Below are 25,461 nucleotides of genomic sequence, written 5' to 3'. Positions count from 1 at the left end.
GCGCATTTGAAATCAAGAGTTAATAAGCTCGTAACTTAATGACATTTTTCTGGTATCGACATTACATATGACGAGTGTCATATATGTCTGTTATACTCTACTACGCAACACTGGAAGCTGACAGAAGAGAGCAGCCATGATTCTTCACGACGATAATTCCCGCCTTTGTAACTAGCGTCTGCGCGGGTGTTGAAGGCAGTAACACAGGAGAAGCCAGTACGGGTCCAGGGAAGGACACCAGGGCAAGGCTCCAAAGGCAGGTGATGGAGAACCCAAGAATGCCCCCAAATTGTCCTCACTTCCAAATGGGTGCTCTTTCTCCAGCATCTCTCATTTAGGTCTCCTTTACCAAATGGTTTTCCACTTTCAAAAAGTTTACTACCAGATAAATATTTTCAGCAGCTGTTCACATAAAAAAAAAAAAAAAATCCATACACTCAGGGATGCCTGGCAGTGTACCCTGTTCGGGGTCTTTGTTCTTTCCTTGATTCTCTAACTTGTGGGACACACATTACCTCAATAAAATTGTAGGCCAGCCGTCCCACCACAAACCCAATTAGGGAAAGGACTGTCAAGACAATGACTTCAGAATTCTTTAAAAAGGCCCTCAAAAATCCTAAAGAAATAAAGGCATGTGTTATTTAGACAGCATGTGTCATTTCAAAACAATTTCATATCCCCTCTATTTAATTTTAAATGTACTCTAAGTGTCCTATCATTATGAATAAATAATTAACAGAAAAAAAAACTGCCTCGGAGCCTCATTTCATTACCAATGCTGCCCCTCAAGTGTAGGCCCCACATACTGCGGCATCTCTTACCGGTGAATTTGGAAAATGTTGACATTCCAAAAACCTCCCCTTTGCCCACCCATGTCACTTACCTATGGCTCTACTGATGAGAAATTATGAAAAGCCAAACTTCATATCTACACAGTACACTTTATATTAATAATTACTCATCCTGAACTACAGAAACACATATTGGACAGTTTTCCTAAAAGCCAGAAATACTTTTAACCGAGCTCTACCTACAGTGAAAACTGCCTTCACCAGACAAGTCACCAAAGACACTTGTTAATTTTCTGTCTACATGCATTTTCTCACCTTGAAACTGTCTGCTCTGAGATTCGGTTCCTCCAGAAGTAATTTAGGGACCCTAATCCAACTAATTTATGCCTCAGGCAAGACTCATTGGCATCCCAGATTCTGCACTGACTGACGTCCAGCCAACTCAGTAAATATTTATGGAATACTTCTTGTTTGTAAGGCCAAAGGAAATGTTTCTCAAACTATTTCTGCAATGCCCTTTACTGCTGGACCCCTTGTCTCTATGGAATCATCAAGGATCTAGAACTAGTAAAGTTCATGGTCACCAACACTCGTAGTACCAACAGGCACCAAGGTCATTTGTATTTTAAAGACCCCAGAGAAAGCATTCCCTGATACAATGAGTGAAATTCAAGTTTTTTAATGCACAGTTGCTTCACTGTCTGTTTCTTTACAGTCTTCCTAATTCCAGAAAGGATGTTAAAGCAGCTGGCATTTTTCCCAAGAAAAAAATTTTTAAGTGGACTAGAAACTTCTCTAATCGCTAGTGTCGAATTGTGGAATTGAGCACCTGCATTTTGAATGTTTTTATCTGCATGAATAGCAGTCACCATTCCTACTGAATTCTTAATCATTGTTTAATAAGTCCTTCCTGCCCTGGCTGGCATAGCTCAGTGGATTGGGCACAGGCCTGTGAACTAAAGTGCCACTGGTTCAATTCCCAGTCAGGGCACATGCCTGGGTTGCAGGCCAGGTCCCAAGTAGGGGGCACGTTCCCAAGAGAGGCAACCACACACTGATGTTTCTCTCCCTCTCTTTCTCCCTCCTTTCCCCTCTCTAAAAATAAATAAATAAATCTGCCTGTCCTAATTTCTCGACAGGGGTGGGTCGTTCATCTTCCCATAACACAACAGATAGAACTGATGACTCCAACAATGCAGACTGTGATCGTGTGTCTAGGATCTGTTCACTCCCGTTGCCTCCCCTCATCCCAGCCGTTTTGGTCAGGTTAGGCCTGGCGGCATAAGACAGTGTGAGGCTCTCCCTCCTCCGCAGAGACCTGGACCATGCCTTTTCGTACTGCTACCCACATTGCATTGTAAGGATGTGTTTGCCCGCTGTCCCCACACAGGGACTCCTGGAGGTGAAGGACTGTCTTATTCTCCTGGGCCGACCATGCTGCTGTACTCGGCCAATGTCCCCGAGTCAAGGAACGTAAGGTAGGTGCTACTTACAACTAAGTGGAGCTAGACTGACAGCACTTACTCACGTCTATGACTGCACTGGACCCTTCTTTGGATGTGGTTGTGATTACAGTCTGCACTGGCCAAGGCTCCAAGGGCAGAGGAAAGGTGAGATTTAAAAGCCACCACCTACCTCCCAAAACAATGGTGCAACAGGCGAGCATTGTAAAATGCCCCAGCGAATACATGTGGTCTGCCGACCTTCCACAGAGTAAATCGGGTCTGATGCCTTCCTTTTGCCCCCAAAAGGAAGAGTTCAATTTTGTCATTGCTTTTTCAGGCCTTCCTGGAGAATCCACAAGTGAATTGTCACTGACACTTTCACAACCGCAGACTAACCTGGGATAATGTGCAAAAAGGAGAAAATGAGACCTGGCAGGACCTGACGCAGTCACGCTCTTTCCATCTAAGACGGTGCCACACTCATTGGTGAGCGCGTGTCTTCCCATGGGGCACACATTGACACCTCCCGTTCCAGCTCCTGCCCCGGTAACATTTTGCAGGAAACAGACAGCAGTGTTAGCGTGTCTCTGACTGCTTCATGCACACAACGGAGGGCTGTGTGGATTTTCGCCCTTGCCACTGGGCTGTGTGATGTGGTAAATATGTTTGCCTTCCCCCCTGCACAGTGAGTTTCTCAAGGGCTAGGGCTGAATACCCATTTCTCTCAAGGCTGTGCACACAGTCCCTGGCACATGCTGGGCTCTCCCTAAATAGCTGATAAACTGAACTCTTTGAGGGGGAACTCTTTCTCCATGGGTACAAATCATTCCAGAAATCCCTGCTACTACTGCAGTCCTATGCCCCTTTTTCCTCTCTAGGACCCCTCCAAAACCAAAATGGCAAAGGGGATCCAAGGTCAAAGTTGAGTCACACCAGTTAGGTGGGGAAGGAAGAGATGGGGGCTGAATAACCTGAAAAAAAAGGGAAGAAAAGATGAGGTTTGATCATATGGTGTCTGAGTGAATTAGAAAAAGTTCCCTTTCCTAACAACCCGGCACATGGCTTGGCACATGAACAACAGACTGGATTTCACCTTCAACACCCCCATACCTCAGTGCCCTTGTGAAGGACACAGCCTACGCAGTGGTGCTGAGAAGGACTCGTTCTGTTTTAGTTTTCCCTATGGCTAGTCTTAGCCTAAAACTTCCTAGCGGTTCCTGAAGTATCCCCAATAGTATTTAGAGTTCATTTTTGGTTCTCTGTTTTGTACCTGTTTGGTCCACAAACCACAGTGATTCTGGGGGAAGCAGAAGGCGGGGCAGAAAAGAGATTCAAAATGCTACGTCTTCAAATTGCTTCACCTGTCTTTAGGTCCTTGTCATCTTCACTTCCTGCTAGACCTGCTTGTCATGACACTCTCACTCTCAAATCAAGCTCTTCTCCAAACCACCAAGCCCAGCGGTGTGTGCTTCCAAGGCTCAGTGGGTTCCGAATTGAAATCCAGATGAAGGCTGTAGGAAACCACAAAGAACAATGCAATGTTCACTCAGCTCTGCGTCTGTTTGCTGGGCTCAGTACGGCCAACTGATACCACACTGAAACCTATGTTGTTGCCTACTTCCTATTGGTTTCTTCCCAACTCACTTTCATTCTGATTGGCTACATGCATCAACCCCACCACCAATCCAGAAGCAGCTAAGTGACCCAGTTCCAGGGAAGCTGGCTTTCTTACTGCTCAAGCTGGGTCATACCCACAACTGTCCTAACTGATTTTCTTTGCCTGGCATAATAGCTGAAACGGTCACTGATCATGCAGAGAGAACCTCCTCCCAAATTATTAAAATATAGACTTTTTCTTTTTCACCCCTAGCTCCCTTCAACATTATCTTGTCTCCCCTCTGACTTTATCAATGATCCTTTCCATTGTCTTTTCCTACCACTACCTTTTCAGTGGGAATTTCTCACCCCCATTTTCCTCCTTGACTCCTATTTTTCACTGGTTTTTGGTCCTTAATTTGAAGACACAATATCAGCCACTCTTCATTGGAGAACAAATGCATCCCAAATTCTGTGATGGCTGACTGACGTATTTTTGCCTCAACCCTAATCACTAAAAACAAATACAGTATAAATTTCAAGCAATGAACACTACTGATCAATTTTTAGTTTCCTTTCAAGGATGTTGTTTTGAGACGATGAAATTCTGCTCTCTCATTCCTATGCCACATTCAAATGCTCCGCGAGGCACCACCTTAGGTATCTCAAAGGTCTTCACAAGTGGCCTCACAATCCCACCTGAAATATCATCTTGTCTCAGAAGCCACCTCTTAGTTTGAGAACTTTTTGCTGTCTAGAAAGGCTAGGAATGAGAAACAGTCATTTTCAAGCCCACCAAGTACTGGCTTCTTGATATTTCTTTGAAGTTTTACTTGAAAACTGGACTGTTCCTTTTTACTTCCTCTCTTTCCTCTCACATTTTAGAAGAAGTCGGTAGCCATTGATCGCTGTTCGGAAAAATCCTCATCAGGATCGCTGAGTTATTACCTATAACACAGTGGGGCCAAACTTACCTTCGTCACATAGCAAAGGCCCCTTTCCTCCAGCTTCTAACAGCATTTTTCCTTTCTTTCCTATAAACTCCCACAAACGGCCTCCTAGAGGCCCTGAAAGATTCTGCTAATAATCTACTGACAGCCCCGCGGGCTCTCAGCAACCCTCTCAGCTAGGTCCTCCTGGTTTCCGCCTCCCTCCCCGTCCTAAAAAGGCAATGCCACATATTTTAGGGTTTGCTGTGAATTTCTCACTTCAGGCTCCCAAATTTTCATGTTATATATTGCTGTATACAAACAGACACAAACCTACTAGCGTAAAACAACAGCAATCATTTATTTAGCCAAAACCTGCAGTCTTGAAGGGACCTTCAGAGAAGGCTTGTCTCTACCCCATTTGTCTCAGCTTCCGCAGCTTGACGGGAGGATCCACTTCCAAGATGGCTCGTTCATCCACTGGCAGGTCCGGGGCCTCTCTTCCTGTCCATATGGTCTCCCTACAGGCTGGCCTCGGGGAGTGAGCATTGCAGGAGAACCAGGCAGAAACTGCATCCCTTCTCACTGCCTTTTATGATCCGTGGAAATAGCATAGCACTACTTCCAGGAGAGCCCAGGCCTGCCCATGTTCGGGAGGAGAGAGCAGAGACCAGCCTCTCTATGTGAGGCATGCCAGGATGACACCCCAGGAAGAACATGTAGGATGAGAGATGTGGTCGCCCTGAAGAATACAATCTGTCACATAGCAGATCAAACACTGGGGTGCACTGCCAGCCCTTTACAAACTGGGGCGTCGTGTTAACCCAAATAGCAGTCGGCCTGCGTTAGCCACGTCTAGAGCAGTAGTTCTCAGAGGCTGGACCCCAGGCCAGCTGTGATTCACGACAAAAGTCCCATCATCCATGGCCAAGTGAAAAAATGTAACAGTCTACAGTAAACCTTAATTTAGCCAACTTACGGGGCAGAGCCTCACACCGGGACACACCGTCCTTTCTTTCCTGGTGTGAAAATGTCTTTTATGAAATGAGAGTGATGGCAGTAGTAGGTGTTTTCCTAGTGATGTCCTATCAATCTCCCCCTTTATTTTTTCACATCTTCCCAATCAATGAAATACGAACGTCTAAGACACCACTGTAACACCACAGAAGTTACAACACTGAATTTAGCCTCTCCTTGACCACTGCCCAAATAATGTAATTTAACTGATACGATGCACTTGACATAGTAATTACTCTACAGGTGTTCGGGAAAAGTCACGCAACTTCCTGTTTAACTCCTCTGCATGTATCTGTAATTCGGTGCAACAATAGGTCAGAAGTAGTATTTGCCTTAAAACACACTGAAGGCAGAGATCGATAGATACAAATGCGCATTCAGACCCTCACACCCATGGAATTCTTGAAGGGAGAACTGGTAATCCCCAGGTTCAGATGCTTCAACAGTAACACAGTTTCCGAGACGAAGGTCGGAGAAGAAACGAGACACACTGTCGCGGCACAGGGTGTGTGTGGCTCATCTGCCAGGGGAACGGGAGTGCAGGAGGGCGCTGGCATGAGCAGGGTATGCAGAATAGCGTTCAGGAGTCGTTTTTATAAGGTGGACAAGCTCTGTAAGTTAATGAAGACCAGTGAGGTATGTGGATAAGTTAGCACCCCAAGAGAATTCATTCAACTATTACTTACTAACTCGTTATCTATCGGCCCTTTAGGTATGAAGAAAAGCAAGACAAAGCCCCTCCCTGCAAAAGACTCACAAGTCACATGGGTGTACAGACATGAGGAAAATGACACAGAATGAGGCTATCAGCACCATGGGCATCCCCAAGGACGGGGAACCCCGCCTCCTGACTTTAGAGAGAGAGGGTCGTGGGGTGGAGCATATCAGCTACTTTGCCAGGGGTAAGGACTGACTTTCTTCCTAGCTTTGTTGAGGTATAATCGACATACAAAATTATAAGACAGGATTGACTTTTGAGGAGTCAAGCTGGAGACAAGATGAAGAAGAGGAGGTGGTGTCTTAGTCTGTTTGGGCTGCTATAAGAAAAATAAGATAAACCAGGTACAGTATAAGCAAAAAACGCTTATTTCTTACAGTTCTGGAGGTGAGGAAGTCCAAGGTCATGGTGCTGGTGGACTCAGTGTCTGCTGAGAGCCTGCTTCCTGGATAGCTGTCTTCTATTTGTAACCTCAGGTGGTGCAAGGGGCAGGGGAGCTACCTAGAGCTTTTTTTTTTTTTTTCAAATCCTCACCCAAGGATATGTTTTCATTGATTTTAGAGAGAGAGAAACAGAGAAAAGCATCAAAGTGAAAAACACCCATCGGTTGCCTCCTGTACACGCCCTGACCAGGGATTGAACCCGCTGCCCTATCCCAGAATTGAACCCACAACCTTTTGGTGTTCAGGACAACACTCCACCCAACTGAGCCACCTGGCCAGGGCTAGGACCTCTTTTTTAAGAACCTAAACCCACTCATAAGGGCTCCACCCTATGACCAACTCACCTTCCAAAGCCCCCACGTCCTAATACTATTGCACTGGGCATTACATTTCGACGTATGAATTTGGGGGGAACACAAAAATATTCAGACCATAGCAGCTGGTGAAAGAGTTAGAAAAGCAGTTTGTAAGAAGGTAACAGAACCTCAAGAACATAAAGGTGCCCAAACAAAGAACTTCAAGAAGTCAGCATTAGCAAATAAGTCAAAAGCTCCGCAAAGTTTGCAAGCAGTGACTAAAAGGTGAAGAAAGGAGGGAGAGGCGGAGTTTGTAGCAGGTGTCTCCACAAGGGCCTCTGTCTTTCCGAGCACTCTGAAAGTGAGACTCCGGAATCCTTCGGAATCACGAAGGCCACCTGCCTAGAAAGTCATAGCTATCAAGGTCAAGGCTCAGAAAATGCAGAATTGGAGTACAAACAACAGAAACCGGGCCTTTCCCCACATCGCTGCAGTGCTTGAAGGTAGCTAATGGACTTCTCCCGATCCTCAGCGGTACGACAAGGCGGCACACACAGGCCTCCTTCTCTGGGCTGCTCCCCAAACACCCGCGGGATCTGCCGGAGTCATCGCCCTGTTCTTTCACTTACAGCAACTGAATTGCTCAAACATAGACAAAAGACCTCAAAACTTTAAAATTTGTCAGGCAGATTTAAAACAGTCTTACCCCCAAACCATGGCTGAGATGGAACTGTTGAATTGCTGTTGAATTTCCTTCCCCTCTTCAATGACAGTTAGCTTTCAGGGTGGGCAAAGAGGAAGTCATAACAAAAACAAATACAGTAAACAGGTTTTTTAAAAAATATTTTCTTTCTATAACACTTTTCCAGAAAGTCGCAGTGTAGTAGATCAGGGGCTTTTAGATAAACTAGGAAAACAACCAGAAAAAGGCTACTCCAAATCGCTAATATGAAACCAGCAATGATATTTAAACCCTAGGAAACATAAAACAAGACAGAAGGAGAAATGACCTGGAGGCCAGCTCTAATATCGGCATTACCAAACCTACAGAACACAGGAAATCCAAATCTAAAACTAAACAGACTTCTGTTTACTAATTGAAAGACAGGAAGAGGTTTAAGACAAGAGGTTTACTAAGAAACTGCATCCCACCTCACAGGTAAATTTTAATTTGAACATAAAAAGTAAAGTCGTGTGGACAGGGGACCCTTATCCAAACCGTCCTTCATGCTTCCTTGCTCCCGAGGGTCATCCCACAGCATCCTTCTGGGAGAGGGAGAACAAATTTTCCCTGGACATAGTCACTCATCTTTTTTCATAGAATTCTTCAACTGAATGGAAATTTCCTGTCTCAACTGTGAGGAAAATTATTAGACCCTCTAGCCAGCTTTTGAAGTTTCCATGTGGTGTTTGTGGCTCATAGCCAAGTGTGGTCTGGAAGGAGCCGAGGAACTCTCACCCAGGGGACTGACCACACGGGGGTCGGGAGGCAGAGTGGAGGCAGGCGGTCTGGACGTGAGCACGCTGGCGAAGGGAGAACAGAACGGGGCCCATTCAATTTCGTACTTAGACGTCTTTATAAAACCCCACCTCTGTTTTCTCAGCTTCAATGGTCACGAATAGGTTTGCCTTTACAAACACTAGAGGAAAGTGTGGCTTTTTAGAAAATACATGCGCAGTAGAAGGGACGGTCTTGGCTTCTTTTCTGGCCTGGCTTAGATTACAGATTTTGCGCTTCTCACTTGGCCTGAAAGGAAGCAGATATTTAAAATCACATTTGATTGCCTTGCAATATAAAACAAAAAGTAAGCCAGTTTTTAACCTTTTATTACATGTATCAGGGCGACATTTAGTTAATAAAATTGTATGGGTTTCAAGTGCACGATTCTGTAATGTGTCCCCTGCATATGGCCTTGTGTGCTCACCACCCGCAAGTCTCCTTCCGTCACCATCTGCTTGATCCCTTCTACCCTCTTCCTCCCCCCCCCCCCCCCCCCCCCCCCCCGCCCCACTGTCCCGCCTGTGACCGCCATCCTGCTGTCTGCCCGTGAGTTCTTGTTCGTCTGTCTTGTTTGCTTGCTGGTTGCTTTCAGTTTTATATCAGTTTCCACGTGCGAGTGAAGTCAGACGGTTCTTGACTTATTCCGTCAGACTTACTTCACTCGGCAGGATGTTCTCAAGATCCATCCATGTTGTCGTGAATTGAAGTCAGTTTTGAGAACAATGGACATAAAATCCATCAGTGTGCCCGTCATTAATTAAACCCTGGTGTTGGTATGTCAATTCAAGTATTCTCCCCACGCACACTTTCTAAAAATATTTAAAACTGTGAGGTCGCATTTCCCATACAGTGAGTATGATTGTTCCGAGTTCTGCCATGGAGTAGAGGAACTTTTTCATAAACTGCCTAACCTCTCCCGTCTGCACTTTCTCCACCTCAAAATGAAGGGGACCTTTCAGAGAGCTAACGCTGCCACAGTATGAAGGTGCAAGACACCTGGGTGCGTGGAGGGGACACCGGGGGCTTGCAGAGAGGCGATTCTTGCTCGGCGTGAGAAGGAAAGGAGGGAGGTTGCCGAGCCAGGCTAACAGGGGTGGGGGAGAAGGAGGAGAAGGTGCAAATCAGGCTGTGTCACCAATAATTCAGGTCCTCCCCTTCTCCCTCCCCACTCTTCCCCCTCCAGTTCATCTTACAGAGAAGGCCAGGTTACTCTCCCTGCTTACTCCCTCTTATCTCCTACCCCAAAGTCTTAATGGCGACCCACTGCCCTGAAAACAACGCCCGAACTTCCTAAGCTTACAACTCAGTACTTTGAATGAAATGATCACCTTAACTTTCTAACCTTATTTTCTACTGTTCCTTCACCCAGACTCAACTCTGATCAGCCGCACAGATACTGAACACCTCCCCAGTCCCACATCGGAACCTCTCTGAGCATATACCGCCCTAGGTCCACCTCTTCGAGTCTGCACGTCTACTCACGAAGTGGGTGGTGGGCTCCTTAAGGCCAAGCACGGGCTGAAGTGCCCATTTCCCTTCAGGAGGCCTAGGAGAGTGCTATTCGGTGGCTCTACAGATGTTAGGCACAGAGGGCAGGCAGGGGATAACCTGCCGTGCTGCTAGACTAGATGAGTGCCTTAACCTAAAAAACCACAGCCCCCCTTTTCCTAAACTTAAAGATCTTAGGTACTGGATATCCACAGTCAAAGAAATAAAGTTGAACCCCTACCTTACACCACATACAAAAAAAAAAAAAACCCAAAACCCCCAAAACCGCAAAATGGATCATAGAACTAAATGTAAGAGCTAAAATACAAACTCTTACCAAAAAAACCCATGGAAGTAAATCTTGGTGACCTTGGACTAGGCAATGCTTCTCACATATGATACTGAAAGCACGAGCGACAAAAGGGAAAAAGGGAGACATTGCCCTTCACCAAACTCGGAGCCTTGTCTGCTTCAAAGGACGCACTTGAGAGAGCGAGAAGGCAAGCCACAGAATGAGAGAAAGTATTTGCACGCCTTGTATCTGATAAGGGACTTGAATCCAAAACACACAAAGAACTCTCCCAGCTCGACAATAAAAAGACTGTCCAATTTTAAAATGGGCAAAGGGTTCAAAGAAACATCTCTCCAAAGAAAATATACAAATGGCCAGTTAACACATAAAAAGATGCTTAATATCATTAGTAAATAAGGAAGTGGAAATCAAAACTACCGTAAGATACCACTTCACACCCACTCGCTTGGCTAAACTTGCTTTGAAAGACAGCAGCAACTGTTGACAGTGAAGTGGAGAGCCGGGAACGCTCGCTTTTCCTGCGAGTGGGAGTGGGAAGTGGGAGCCGCTTCGGCAGGTCCTCAAGCAGTTCGACACGGACAATCTTTACCACGCTACTTTATTAGTATTGGAAATTCTCTACAGAAATAATTCAGCTATTACGTTGTTATTAATATTAAAACTATCACTACAACTCGGGAGTTATATCACAGGTCAGCGCTTGTAACTCCTTACTGAAGATCATTACAAATCAGAGTATCTCAGAATAGTAACACAGAACCCAATATTCATCTTTTCTGACATTCAAACCGCTTTTTATCCACAACTCACGTGGTGTAGCCATTTTTATGAAGATAGGAGTCACGATATCTTCTAATTGTTGTTTCTGCTCAACGAGCTCACTAATAGAAGCTTCCACATGGGTTTCCAACCACTCGCTTTTTACACGGCATGCACCGAGGATGGTATTCTAGAGACAGAAACAGAAGATGTACTTTCCACCGATATGCCGAAAAACAAAACTCCACAGTGTCTCTAAACCTGCACTGGGCAACGGGCCTTCGTGTGACGGCATTCCGTGTCTGCAGGTTCTGACACGGCCACCAGTGAGCACGCTCGGCCCGAGTTCTGAAACAGTGGCCACCACTGCATGTCTCTAGGTTTTCAATTTTGCCTACATTTGGTTTGTTTCATAAGTGATTTTGTAAAGCGTTTTACAAACGACAAGTGAACTGTGTGACTTATGTTCCCAGTCTTGGTGACATCCACGCTTTAGCAATAGCTAATTCTCTTTCATTAGAGGGTCGCGAGAAAATTCTGCATACTGCAGAACATCCTGCAGAGAGAAGCAGGAAATAATTCAAAACCAAAGCAGATTCCTGATGCCTCGAGTGTATCTGTTGTGTGGGTGTACTTCCAAAGCAATGAACCAGGGCACGTGCAGGACTTAACCTACTAAATATGGCAAGCTGGCTTTCAATTAGCTATCTTTATATCGGTGCGTCTTTTTCTCCTTATGTAAAACTTGATACCTTAAAAACGTGTAAGACATATATGCACATACACTGAAAGAAATGATGTATATCTAAGTTTTGAAGCAAAATAATGAGCATCAGTGGGCCCTAATAGTCAACAGAAGCCCCAGACAGAATACCTCTAGTACTATGAAGCCCACCTCTGTGCCCCTCCCCGATTCCCCCCCCACCTCCACTTGGTAACCACATTGTGCTTATACCTTTACTGCCCTGTTTAAAATGGTTTTACCTCATAGGTAGGCATCCCTAAACAACACGCTTTGATGGCGCTTGCTTTTGAACTTTGTAAAATTCTATGAAATCTTTGGTGAATTTTCTTTCGCTGAACACTACTTTCCTAAGCTTCATTCGTGCTCATGGGTGACACTTAGTACATCTCTCTGCCACTCTTTTAATATTAGTTGATTCAGTTTCATTAGTCCAGCTATTCTGAGCAGTCCATTGAGAAAGGAAGGAGGGAAGGAAGGGCAGGAGGGAAGGGAAGTGGAGGGAAGAGGGTGGGAAGGACCACCCCCACCTCTAGAGTGTTAGTGTGGAAACTAGAGATACGAGGCAAAAGTCTCAGAAGACTTTAGGACAAGCGAGGACCACAACGTAGTACCTTGTCTTCTTTAAGGAATCTCCCTGGTCCCTTTTCTGCGTCTGTGACAGTTGTAGAGACCTTTGTAATATATTTTTTCAGAGCCAGCCTTGCATCTGTAAGAACAGGGCAGAAAAATGGACAATAATAAGACGAGTTTGCTCAACTGCAATGTACTATGACGCATCCAGAGCTTTAAAGTGACTGTGTGGAGATTTTGTTTGTGGTGCTTTCCCTGAATTTCAGGAACGGTGACAGTCAACCCGCACAGCACTTGGGGGCACTCACTATGTCCCTAGAATTGTGCGGCATCATTAATGTCCATGTCTCTTACCGACAGGCTACTCAAGTCTTTTTGTATCATGCACCTCAAAATTCTTCCATCTGCCCATTACCGATTCCAAAGCCACTTCCACATTTTCATGTGTTTGTTATAGCTGCACCTCACTCCAAGGTACCAACATCTGAATCATTTTCCTTTTAAAAGAACATTAATCCCCTTCATGAGTGCCCCACCCACATGTCCTAGTTACCTCCCAGAGGCCCCACTTCTTAATACCATCGTACTGGGTATGAGGGTTTCCACATGTGAGATTCTAGGGAGACAAACAGACCACAGCGATTCCTTAAACCCTCTAACATCGGTTTCCCCTTCCACACGATGTAAGTAATAAGGCACAGTCCTCATGGGGTCGTCGTGAGGCTGAAGCTAAATGTTGTAGGAGGTGTGCCAATAACCTGGCCCGGCGCCTGACGCACAGTAAGCACTCAATACGTTTACTGTGCCAGGCCTCCCCTCGGAACCCTAAACGGGACTCCCTGTTGGTTACTGAAGAAAACACAGGGCCCACCAAGCTCTGTGTAGCCCCAGCTGTCTGTCCGGCTTTATCCCTTCCAATGTGCGTCCACAGAGTCTACCCATTATTCATGTCTTCTCCCCTCTGCCCCCAGGTGTCGCACGGCTCACTCCCTCGGGTCCTCGGGTCTCTGCTCCAGCAGCACCTCATCAGAGAGGCCTTCCCTGAGGCCTTCTATGAAATCACACGCACACTCGCTCATGCCTTCACTTGCTGGCCACCTCAGAGTCCCTTTCCCACGCTGCTTTCTCTCCAGCGCACTCCATAGATATGCACATGGAGGTATATTTTCTATGTCTCCCCACTAGAAAGGAAGCTCCATGAACATACTTTGTCTTGTGCCTAGCTGCACATGCACTCTGAGTGCCTGGAACAGTATTCGGCACACAGGAGGTGCTGGATACATATTGGTTACGGGGATGTTTGCACAGAACTGCTTTGCTTATTATGTTTCTTCAACCTAAAATGCTCTGTCCACCTACCAAAATTCTACTCATTCCTCAAAGCTTACTTAAACAGGCTTCTGCGAAACTCCTAATTCCCCCAAGTGAAACTCATTGGTCTATAAACTGTTACATGATTATAATTTGACTCAGCTCTCATTTCAGTCTACAGTGTGTTGGAATTTTTATTATGGTGGGGGTTTTTTGTTTTTTTGTTTTTGCTTCTACCCTAGATTATAAGGTACTTAGGGGCAGGGTCTCTAACGCACCTTTTTATCGTATACCACACTGCCTCACCACCTCATCTTTTCTTTCACATACCAGGCCCAACCCCCACCCCTCGCCCCCAACCTGATAGTACAGCATTGCCTCCGAAGGGACAGAGGGAAAAGGGGACAGAACTTTTCTTGCTTACCTATATGAAAGGAAAGCTATTTCAGAGCGAAAAAGAAAAAGAACAAAAAACCAGAAGCAGGTTGTACGTTGTGTGAAACGGTATAGCTACAGATATTTTTAAAGTAGATGTAAAACAGCCATACCATAGAAGGGTTTGGAAGCGATACAGGTCAATTGCTCCCATGAAATTTCATTAATGTGATTACAGTTGATTACTAGCAAGATATTAGGAAGGGCTTTGTTTTTCATAAAATTGAAGAAGCTCAAATAATTCTGATAAAAAGCAAGAAGAAGTTTCCCTGAGAAACCCACGGTGACCGGCTGGGTGACACCCTTTAGTTCCAGCGCAGTTATGACATCACTGACTCTCCCTGAATCACTATGACCGAACATGTAACAATGGCCAGCAGCGTGTGCATGTTGCCGACTAAGAAGACCACACTCAGCGCATGTGTTAGCTAATGCTCGGGGCATTTCTACTCCGTCTCCGACTGTATTTTTGGCTATAAACTCTTTTTGTCCCAATGAGACAGGAAGATGTCCCTTCAAGAACTATCCCCAATCTTGCCTCTGTTGGTTATCTGCTTATTAAAGGAAAGTCTCTGCATTTGTGATGGAACTATCTGGGCCAAGGTTGGATGGGAGATTTTTCCAGAAGAAATGCCCTATCTGAGAGTTAAGACTTCTCCGTCTCACTGTCTACCTTACCCTGTAAACAAACTATGTTGCAACTTTGCTAATATGGACATATTTCAGGGTTTTTTATATCTCGTGTATATTGTAGGACAAGCTATCTTTCTAATTCTGGCTGCTTTATCGGTGCATTACCTGTGGATGAAATGGAAGAAACACAAGAAAAAGGTAAATTAGTGATGCAAATAGTAATAGTTATGAGAGTTCAGTTTAAGACATAAGCTTACCAGTTTCTTTGAGGGGAAGTACCACGCCTTATCCCTCTTTGTAACCTCGCCCAGCCCCTGCCACTCACCCCCGGCATCTTGGCACAGTGTCTTGCGCATACTAGGTGCTCAGCAAATGAGTACTGAACTAGAAGGCCCTTCAAACGATCTAGTCCAACCCCTCTATTTCAAGCCACAAAACACATGAAGAAAGCAGTGGGCTACAATGAGTAGAGTGCACAGGAAATGAAGTTATCTGTCTGGGCCCGGAGGTAAGTCATGGGTGCTTCTCAGCCGCTCCAGCCACGAAATGAAGGGTCGGGAACAAAATATCTGTTAGATTCCTTCCAGATCTAAGAAAGCTAAGTATATAAGGGTTGGCACATATTTTCTAAATGAACTGTAAACTAAGGTCTCATGTTAGGATAACTTTCTGGGGAACGGCGCTCTTGAACTAATTCCCCGCTTTGCCAACAGCACCGTATTTTCAGGCAATCTTAAAATTGACCTTTACATTGACATTACAATAATCAGATTGTTCTAAAATGACTATGGTTTTATTGATTATGCCTTGAGGCTGTTTAAGAAAGGGATCTATTTTGCTAATATTCTAACACTCTCTCCTAAATGAAGGCTCTAGCTATAAAAAAGCACTTTTTAAATGTTTGTTGATGGTGATGAAACTTATAATCTTTCACAGGAACTACACAAACGAGCATTTCTCCTGCCCTTGTACCTGTTCTCTGTAGTAACCTTTCTCTTGTATAAATAAATAATGTGTAGTGTTTGAAGTATAGATATCCAGAAAACTTAATTTGAACTACAGTAAGAAAAAAAACCCTGTAATATCATTTGCTTTTCCCTCCTTTAGCGGAAAAAACAAGCCTCCTTAGATACAGCAGGTAATGAACTAGAAAGCCAGTCCATCAATGACATTGACCAATTACTCTGCAAACTGTTGGCCACAACATCAGTGATGACCGAGTACCTGAATCGGGCATCCCACCGTCCCACGGCTAAGAGCATCAAGCACCGAAAACTAAAGAGGAAGGATGGACGAGGAGTGAAAGGATATCATAAACATCCACATGGGAATGTAGCTCAATCCAATATGGAGACTACACAAGAATTCTATTGAGAGAACTCATATAAGGTTAAAAATGGTTCTTTGTGAGCCTTTGTAATTTTTTTTTTTTTTTTGCTACATTCTTTACTGAAATTTTCCAAAGAAGTCTGGGTTGAAAAGTTATTTCTATTCAGCTAAAAAGACATCCACACTTGCCCTGGCCAGGTGGCTCAGTGGGTTGGAGTGTTGTCCCCGTACACCAAAAGGTTATGGGTTCGATCCCCGGTCAGGACACATACCTAGGTTGTGGGTTTGACTCCCTCTCAGAGTACAGACAGGAGACAACTGATCAATATTTCTCTCTCCCTCCCACCCCACCTCCCTCTCTCTCTCAAATTAATAAACATATCCTCAGGTGAGAATTAAAAAAAAAAAGATATCCGAACTTTCCAAAGTACTGGGAAAAAGATTGTACACTATCACTACTTCGAATTTAAGTATTTCAGTCTTTTTAATATATTACATTACTAATCATTAACCAATCCATAGAATAGAATCTTCAGTGTTTTAATAAATCTCTGATTTAAATAATATTTGTGATTGTTCTTACTTTCCTGAGCAAATTTTACGGCCACAAGAAGACTTAATTTCCCATCTCAGATGCCCTTTTCTAAAATAGGACAGAAGTATTATGGAATAGATCAATGTTTTAAATATAATTTTTCCATTTTTAGTATGATAAATGATGAATTGAGTATCAACATTTCTTTTTAATTTCAGAGTTTTGTTGCTCAGCCACCTCAATTTTTTTTAAGTACGGTTACCATATCATCCAACAAAAACTGGGAGGCTGATCTGAGAATAGGACAGAAGATTTGATTAAAAACATGAAAAATCCCAGAAATATATGAAATACATGAAAAATCCCAGATCTATAATACACTGTTAAGAAAAATTTTAAAACAATCCTTGAAACAGAAATAGATAACTCTACAGCCTTTACAAGTGCTGGCAAAGAGCAGCAGCTGTCTTAGTTTATTGTGGGTCTTTAAGTTTATTTATGGCCCCACTTCCCAGGCTCCCCTCCTTCCTTGCCCTCTTCCGCAGCACAACCCTGCCCATTTCCACAGATGTTTGCTCCATCCCTTCAGAGTTCTGAGCTGCCAGCTAATTGCTGCTAAGAGGACAATGATATACTTTTCTTTCAATGGGAGACTCTTGAGTGTCCAATCCTCGAAAACCCAAAGAAATTCATCTCTAATGGTGGAATTTTCCGCAGTATGGAGAGTGCTCTCTGGGGTGCAGCATCTCCAGCTCCTGGAACTTCTCCAGGTGCCTCCTACTCTCATCACCAGAACAAGGAAGGGGGAGGTTTATGCACTTGGAAGTCTGAATTAAACACATGTTCAAGTTTATGTTGAGTAGTTTGTGTTTCTGACAGTCCAGAGCTACATGCACTTGAAGCTCCAATCCTTACAATTCTGTCATTAATGTGGAAACAGAATACTAGTTTATAGCATCATCATCTTCTTTTCTCTCCATCACTAGGAAGTGCTAGGTATAATTGCCCCAAGAATGCAAAGATCCTAATTGAAACAGATAGATATTGGAGAGAAGAAACCAATGAAAGTCTGTACCCACAAGCCCCAAACTGTTTCTGTTCAGAAAAGTTACAGCAAAATTTGTCCCTGGATTGTGTTTTCTAAGCAAAAATGGATTTTCAATTATACAATGCAAATTTCACCTATAATACAGATTACTACTCAAGTGGGGGTCAATTAAATTCTTTGTAATTTGTTTTCTTTTTACTTACAGAGCTAATTATAAAATTGAAGGCACTGACAGAAATAATGCTTCTAGAAAATATTTAGTACAAGAGGAAAATTACCTACAAAACAGTGCACAAAGTCTAATTCACCTTTTTCTTCCCAATGTGCTTTCTTCCCTCAATTTCCTTATTTCTATTAATTGTCCAGTCCCTTCTCATTTCACTGAGAGGTAAAAAATACAGCTGGATCATTGGAGCCAGATTACTAAGACCTGAAAAAACTGGTAAACAAGGTGATTACTGCTACCAGGATGAAGCTTCCTAAATATCACTTTTATCCTCTTTCTCTTCTACCTAAAAATTCTCGCTGGCTTCCAGTGGCTACGGAAACCAAGTGAAAGCCTGAGCCTGTATTGAAGGGAACCATCTGGCAATAATAACAGCAGCAGCATTTTTCAAGTGCTGACCACACGCCAAGCATTGTGCAAAGTGCTTCGTATAGTCCCACCCGTTCTCCAAGGCCCAGCTCAACACCAACACGCTCTGACTTCACGCCCTCCGTCCGCTACATAGCATGTGCGACCTGCTGTGTTGATTATAACCCTTCCTTGGAGCCTTCCTGAGGCCGTTACTTAACGGCAGGGTGTGCCTGTGGTTTTCCATCCCCCACCTAACAACCGCCCACAGGGCAGGAACAACCAGTTGTACCTACAACAATGCTCTGTAGGCATTTAATAAACGCTTGCTCTGAACACGACCACAAATCACTATGCAAAAAGAATGCCATGAACGTCACCTCTGCTCGCTTTCCAACCAACATACGCATGCATAGTTACAAAAGTGTATCGTCCTGAAATCTTTCCAGGGCATTTCCGAAGCCCTGGAAAATGACATAGGCAAAATGTCAGTAAAACTCAAAAGAGCACAAGGACTTTTGACCTTTGACAGACGCATGACATACACCCAGAAGAGCGCACGGATGAGTCACTCAGTCTGCGGACGCCTGGTGTGTCCTCACCTGCCCAGTCCAGGAATTCCACGCACTCGCTCTGGGAATACCGGGCGGCGACGTCTCGAGCTCGCTCTCCCCTGAAGTTCAGCGCTTCTATGTCAACATCCAATTCCACCAGCACTTTCAGAGTTTCCAGACGGCCCCAAGCGGCAGCACAGTGGAGGAGGGTGTAACCTGCCAGAAAGAATGGGGGCACAGCCAGGGCCGATGGACCACCACCGTCTTCAAGACTCATCACGTAATAATATTCCTGAGCATTTACTGTTTACCAGCTTACTGTGTGCCACGGGGGATGAGATATTTATATTTATCTTATTTAGTCCTCACCACACCCTATGAGGAAAATACAGTTATTAGCCCCATTTTGCAGATGAAGAGACAGAGACACAAAATGATTAGGTAACTTGCCCAAGGCACACAGCAAATGTGGAGTCTGTGCTCTTAACTGCTCTGCTCTGTTGCGTCAACAGATACATAATATATGCACAATATAAAGCAGGCGCATCCAATTTACCCAACTTTAAAGGTAATACCTGCATCTTTAGCTAGCCCTAAGTAATACGGAGGAGAGAAGGAAGACGGAATACCTCTGGCGGTTTTTTCATTCAGATTCACACCGTATTTTGCCAAAGCCCTAACCACATCACTTTGCCCAGCCATGCAAGCTGCATACAACAAATTCCTCCCGACAATGTCTTCTTCCAAGAGGAGCTGCATGGCCTGGTCATGATGAGGGTTCTCGGGATCCTCAAAAACCTCCTGCAAACCTTCCACATCCCCTGTGAGGGCAGGCTGCAGGAGGGGATTCACCCAGCCTGCTTCCTCTGGCTCCTCCTCCTCTTCCTCCTCCTCCTCCTCCTCTTCTTCTTCTCCTTCTTCAACTTCTTCTCCTTGCTGGGATAAAAATACTGATTTTTCTGAACTCTCTGAGTCTGGGGGTCCCTCTGACTCCATTAACTCCAAAATTACCTGAAACAAACAAACAAAAAAGTAATAGAAATCTGCTTAAGATGAATCGGAGTTTATCTGTTTATTCAGTCAGCCCACTGACAATATAGATGGGGTGACAATTCTTAACTGGTTGAAAATAATTATAAAGTAAAATACTTCATCCATCCAGTTAAAGAGTGTATTGTACACCTACCACCAGTGAATGCAGTCAGTACACCGCCTGGTTATATGCTAAAATGCTAAATATGGGATACAAATAGTAAATTCAATAAGAAGAAGAGAGTAGTGTGGACTAGATTCACTGGGAAAAGATCGAAAGAGGACGTTAGAGAGACCCACCTGCCTAAACATGAGTCCCTATTGGGGAGAGGTAAGAAATACAGCTGGATCATTGGAGCCAGATTACTAAGACCTGGAAAAATTAGGTGCTGATGTTTAGACGGCATTCAGTCACTCAGTAATGCTTCCCGGAAGCTTACTAATACTGTAAACTAAGTGAGGGGTAGGTACCACGTAAATTACAAAGAACCACCAAGTTTACTTCCGGCCCTCAACAACTAACTTTTTCAAGGGAGAAAAGGCGACATGTATAAAATAAGTGTAATACAAGGTGACAGATGGTAACTATCACAAGAGATGAAGAGCTATGGAAATTTCGAAGGGACAAGATTAATTCCAGCTAGGCCTAATCTAGGAGGTCTTACCACTGCTCACCCTGGCATACCACATATGAAATTGGGAACGGTTCCGGGAGGAGGGGCAAGGCCCCCTCATACATGTAAGAATGTCCATGGTATCACTGTTCATACGGCAAAAATCCTGGATGGGGAAAAAGACCAGGCCCACTAACAGGAGCATCAACTATAGCATATTTACACAAGATCGTACATCGTGGTGAAAGCGGATAAATTATACTGATAGATCACACACTAGGCAGCTCTGACGGGCTCCAAAACCCCTCACCCTGCACTCTGGTACTCACACCTTTGTGTCCTCCTCCTCCTCATGAACGGAGGCTGGACATGGTGACTTTCTTCTAAGGTGACAGAATGGCATTCCCATTATCCACGTACAACAGGCTGTGACTTCTGTCTTACCTATATTCTCTTCCTGGCACTTCTCATGTGCTATGATGGAGAGGGCCACCTTTCAAGAAACGGGGGGGGTGGGGGGGCAATCTCTGGCCACCAGCCAGTAAGGCACTGAGGCCCTCAGTCCAACAACATGTGAGGGACTTAAATTCACTGACAACCACCGAGTGAACTTGGAAGCGGATCTGCCCCAGTTGAACTCTGAGATAACAGTGGCCCCACACAACACCTTGACTGCAGCCTCGTGAGAGACCCTGAAGGTAAAGGTCTGGTTCTGGATCTTGACCCAGAGAAACTATGAGATATCAGGTGTGTGCTATTTTAAGCTCGGGGTAATTTGGTATACAGCAAAAATAACCAAGGCACACAATATGAATGAATCTTAGCAATATAATTATGTTAACTAAAAACATAAATCCAAAAGATTATATACATCAAGACATATTTTTGTGATGTTGAAAGCCATTAAAATTAAAATAGACTCTTCAGGAATACAATGAATTCAGTGACACTATTTCTAAAAGAAGTAGAAGAAAAGCAGGACTGAACATGATTCGGGATAGTGTTCCCAGGGGTGGGGTAAGAAGATGCACAAAATGGAATATAGGGAATCATATACTTTGTAAAGAACATGGCATTTAAGTTGGGACATAAAGAACAGGCAAGACTTGGTTATTCAGAAGGAAGGGATATCTAGTTAGAATAACATCTCTTTTTACTATAGCCCTCCATTAATCTCTACCTTCACTAAATGTGTATAAGACTTCTAAGCTGTTGAAGTTAGGAATCCTTTGATTGCAAATAATGAATAGTAAGACTGACTTTTTAAAGTAGATTATTTTCTCACATAGGAAATTTAAAGGGGAAGATGATTCGGCAGCTCAAAAATATAAATCCAAGCTCTTTCTATTTCTGTATTCGATCACAGTCTGTAAGACTTTCGTTATCATGGCATTGCCTCATGGTGACAAGATGGCTGTCATAATTCCTGGCATCGTGTCTATATTTATGGCAGGAAGAAAGGAGAATCCCCCAGAGGATACTAGTGCTGTTCACCCCTTTTAAGAGAAAAGCAAATCAAAGTCTTTCCTACCAATCCCAACAAACTTCCAATTATATCTCAAAGGCCAGATTTATTGGCCAAGTGCCTCTATATTTAAGAGAAACAAAAGAAAAAAAAAAGTTTCTTCCTGCCTCTATAAGGAAAACAAGCAAGGTATATGGGGTTAGGAATGTGAATTGAGTTAGCCAATCAGCTACGACTCCACCATAAGATTTGGTCTAAATCTTATGTTTCCTTCATTTTACCAAATACAGTACAATGGAAATCTATCATCTTTTTGAGTTTCTGGCATCCAACGCTGCATCCTCCCAACACACACACACACACCCCTGCTACTAGGCCTAGAATAGCTTTTTATCTCCTCCATTCTTACTAGCCAAATCCTATTTAGGCCAAGCTACTAATGTACCTTCTTCCTAAAACCTTTCTTGATTCCTCTCCAGAACACACCTGGACCGAGCACTTGGCGAGCACTCGGTGAGCAGAACCTATCATCATCATTAAACTGTCATCGACCCTCCGGCAAGAGCACCATGACGCAAAAGAAAATATGTTGATGCTATCATTTCTTCTTTTCTTTTTTTAAAAGTACACAGTCTTCCTATGTAGAGTCTTGAGTACATAACCTTCAGCTCTACCACACCAAACACTTGACTACAGACAGGTGATCCTGCGTCTAGAGCTCAGTGCGATCCAGGTTAACTCAGAGATCTGGAGATAGGCTAGATCAACTCTGGAAATGTGATTCAGGCCAGAATACTCAGAGCTACCTTTGGTATGCCCTTAAGTGGAGCTTAATTTCCAAATCAACACAGAACTAGCATAATTCGAGTGGCAGTTCTCAAACTCTCTGATCTGAGGGCTCTTTACAGTCTCAAAAAACTTTTCGTTTATGTGGGTTATGTCTACCAATATCTACCATATTAGAAGTTAAACCTGAGAAGTCTTTAAAATATTTAATTCATCTTAAAACAATTACATGTTAACATAAAAAAATAGCTTATGTAAAACAAGTATGTTTTACAAAGAATACTGATGAGAAGTGTCATTATTTTACATTTTTGCAAATCCCTTTCATGTCTGGCGTATTAGAAGACAGGCGATCCTCCTATCTGCTCCTGCATTTGCTGTGATGATACGGGATGCTGTGACATCCCCTCCTGTGGCCTCTGGAAAACCACTGTAACACGTGAGGCAATTAGTGCAAAGGCACTCTTTATCTACGAACAGGAAGATCATTTGACTGGTGGGTTCCATGCAAATGTGTTAGGGAGCCCCAGGGGTTCCTCAGACCACACTTTGAGAACCACAGGACACCCTCTCAAGGAGGGGATCAGAGAAGTTATCTGAGAACCTAAACACTTGTGTAGGAGAGAAATTAACCCTTAGCCACAGGCAGAGCTGAATCCAATGGAGCATTTCCATTATTCTTCCCCTAATAATCAAAATAATTGAGCGCTCATGGAAGAAATGAGGTCTGTCATGGACAAAAATGAGTTACACTTTCTTTGCCCACGAAAGCTGTAACATGCATGAAAATTGCCACCCCACTACCTATAACGACAAGTTCACGGAGAACATGAGTGAGAGGAGAGAGAAGGCTAGACTGTGAAGGCAGAATGGCCCATGCCCTGTGAGCCAGAAGGCCCACGCTTTGGTCCTGATTCTGGTATTTACTAATTAGGGGACCTTGCTAAACTTACTCTCCTCAACAGTCAAATGAGAACAGCACCTGCTATGCTTTACTGAATTAGCGTGGGAAACTGTCTCTAAAGTTTTCCTTTGAACTATAAAGTTCACGTGAACTCTTTTTGAGGCTGCTAAGGCACTAGTCATGGAAAATCGCATAGGTCATGGCCCCTACCCCATTGGCCTTTGCAGTCTGGGGAAAGCCAAAGTAAATGACACGTAATGACAGAGTGCTACGTGGGATACAGGCACTATACATGGAGATAGGCAAGGGGTGCTTTGAGGGTAGAGCATGGACATCTGAAGTGGGCTCAGAGTTGGGAGGTCCCGGAAAGGCTTTCCAGAAGAGGTGACCCTTCGGTGTTGAAGAGCTGGGGTCTTAAGAGAAGGACAACGCGGGTTACAGGAGTAGCAGAAACAAAGGGCGAGGAGGTAGTCAAGGCAGCCTGAGGTTGTAGCAGAGGAATAGATGTTAAGGGCCTTTTAAGCCAATTGCATTCTTTAAGATGTAGTCCCTTGAGAATTTTAAGCCCCAGCCCTGGGAGATGGTACCCAAAGGCGGACCTGGGCCCCTAGGGTTAAACAAAAGGGAAGCCTGGGGAAGATCATACAGAGCGGCAGCCCAACCGCACCACCCAAAAGGTCCAGCGGACGGGGCACCAGAGTTCGCCTTGCGGCCTGAATCCCGCAAACACCTACCGGAACCCCTGAGACTGCCCGCGTGGTGAGACCCGCTACGCCGAGCTCGGGCACAGGCCGAGTCGCCCCACTTCCAGTCCCCGCCCGAGCAGGCTGGCTGGGAGCAGCCCATTCATCCCACGCCCACCTTGCTCTCGGCGCTGGGACTAGCCCTCGTCGCTGCAGGGACCCCGGGCTTGTGCGGTTACCATGGCGACCACGCACCCGGCGCCGCAGCACCGCCCCAAGAGCGCGCAGGTCAAAATTGCTAGGCGGGGGAACGCCAGGGTAGGTGAAGCTGAGTGATTAAAATGGAAATGATTACATCGCTGTGTTCGCAAGGTGGTGTGCGGGTTTTTTCTGTATTTTGTACGTTTCCCGTAATATGTACTATATTTGTTTTATAATTTAAAAAATAAAATTTAGCCGTGGCTTGTGTAGCTCAGTGGATGGAACAGGGAGCCTCCAAACCAAACAGTCGCCAGTTCCATTCCCAGTCAGGCCACATGCCTGGGTTGCCAGCCAGGTCCCCAGTATGGGGCACATGAGAGGCAACCACACATTGATGGTTCTCCCTTTCTCTCCCTTTCTTTCTCCCTCCCCTCCTCAGTCTCTAAAAATAAATAAATAAAATCTTTTTTAAAATAGTAAAATTTAAAAATAAGGTTGGAGTATTGGTAGCTGGCCCATCTTAGTCTTATCTTCCACTTTTAAGTAGAAGAATTTTCCAGAAATAGGAGGATGCATTCTAAAAACTACTAAAGACTGTAATTATAACGGACAGCTTAATTTTCTAGTCTATTAGACATCTTTGTCTGTGGTTTGTGGTCACTGTCACCAACAAGTAGCGTTTCCTGAAACCTCACAAGTGCCAGCTACGGCAGGAGTGGGAGGAACTCGGAAACTCACTCTCTTGA

At 44.4% G+C, this 25,461-nt stretch overlaps 3 protein-coding genes across 4 annotated transcripts in view; 1 reads left to right on the top strand and 2 right to left on the bottom strand.

The window, feature by feature from the left end:
- SLC9C2 (solute carrier family 9 member C2 (putative)) overlaps window positions 1–2,562 on the bottom strand; it is a 48,851-nt gene extending 46,289 nt beyond the window's left edge. The window contains exons 1-2 of the mRNA XM_053915905.1: window positions 2,427–2,562; window positions 516–616 (exon numbers count right to left, since the gene is read on the bottom strand). Of these exons, the coding sequence (XP_053771880.1) occupies window positions 516–616; window positions 2,427–2,562 (237 nt within the window). The remainder of the gene's footprint in view (window positions 1–515; window positions 617–2,426) is intronic.
- A 6,268-nt stretch (window positions 2,563–8,830) lies between these two features.
- On the bottom strand, window positions 8,831–24,747 carry ANKRD45 (ankyrin repeat domain 45). 2 transcript variants are annotated; one of them, XM_024551833.4, is made up of 6 exons: window positions 24,693–24,747; window positions 19,660–20,041; window positions 19,079–19,246; window positions 12,653–12,747; window positions 11,348–11,486; window positions 8,831–8,982 (listed from the first exon to the last, which is right to left on the bottom strand). In XM_024551833.4, exons 2-6 carry the CDS (start codon window positions 20,024–20,026, stop codon window positions 8,951–8,953), a joined length of 801 nt encoding a protein of 266 aa, XP_024407601.1. In that variant the 5' UTR covers window positions 20,027–20,041; window positions 24,693–24,747; the 3' UTR covers window positions 8,831–8,950. The 2 variants fall into 2 exon arrangements, with proteins under 2 accessions (XP_024407601.1, XP_045045455.1); XM_045189520.3 differs by lacking the exon at window positions 24,693–24,747 and adding an exon at window positions 24,566–24,691.
- On the top strand, window positions 14,865–16,364 carry TEX50 (testis expressed 50). The gene is made up of 2 exons (XM_024575044.2): window positions 14,865–15,188; window positions 16,098–16,364. The coding sequence occupies exons 1-2, from the start codon at window positions 14,865–14,867 to the stop codon at window positions 16,362–16,364; spliced, it is 591 nt and encodes a 196-aa protein (XP_024430812.1).
- Window positions 24,748–25,461: the final 714 nt, after the last annotated feature.

Source organism: Desmodus rotundus, chromosome 12 (genome assembly GCF_022682495.2).
Source record: "Desmodus rotundus isolate HL8 chromosome 12, HLdesRot8A.1, whole genome shotgun sequence".
In the NCBI taxonomy this organism is placed as follows: Eukaryota; Metazoa; Chordata; class Mammalia; order Chiroptera; family Phyllostomidae; genus Desmodus; species Desmodus rotundus.
The sequence above is the reverse complement of the archived record's forward strand: the minus strand, read 5'-3'. Positions and strand labels throughout refer to the sequence as shown.

Excerpts from the sequence above, each read along its gene's own strand:
- TEX50 (XM_024575044.2), top strand. The coding sequence starts at position 14,865 with ATGTCCCTTCAAGAACTATCCCCAATCTTGCCTCTGTTGGTTATCTGC. Across the intron at positions 15,189-16,097 it reads GGAAGAAACACAAGAAAAAG|CGGAAAAAACAAGCCTCCTT; the intron begins GTAAATTAGTGA and ends TCCCTCCTTTAG.
- ANKRD45 (XM_024551833.4), bottom strand. The coding sequence starts at position 20,026 with ATGGAGTCAGAGGGACCCCCAGACTCAGAGAGTTCAGAAAAATCAGTA. Across the intron at positions 12,748-19,078 it reads GGAATTCCTGGACTGGGCAG|ATGCAAGGCTGGCTCTGAAA; the intron begins GTGAGGACACAC and ends CTGTTCTTACAG. Across the intron at positions 8,983-11,347 it reads CATAAAAATGGCTACACCAC|GCCAAGTGAGAAGCGCAAAA; the intron begins GTGAGTTGTGGA and ends GCTTCCTTTCAG.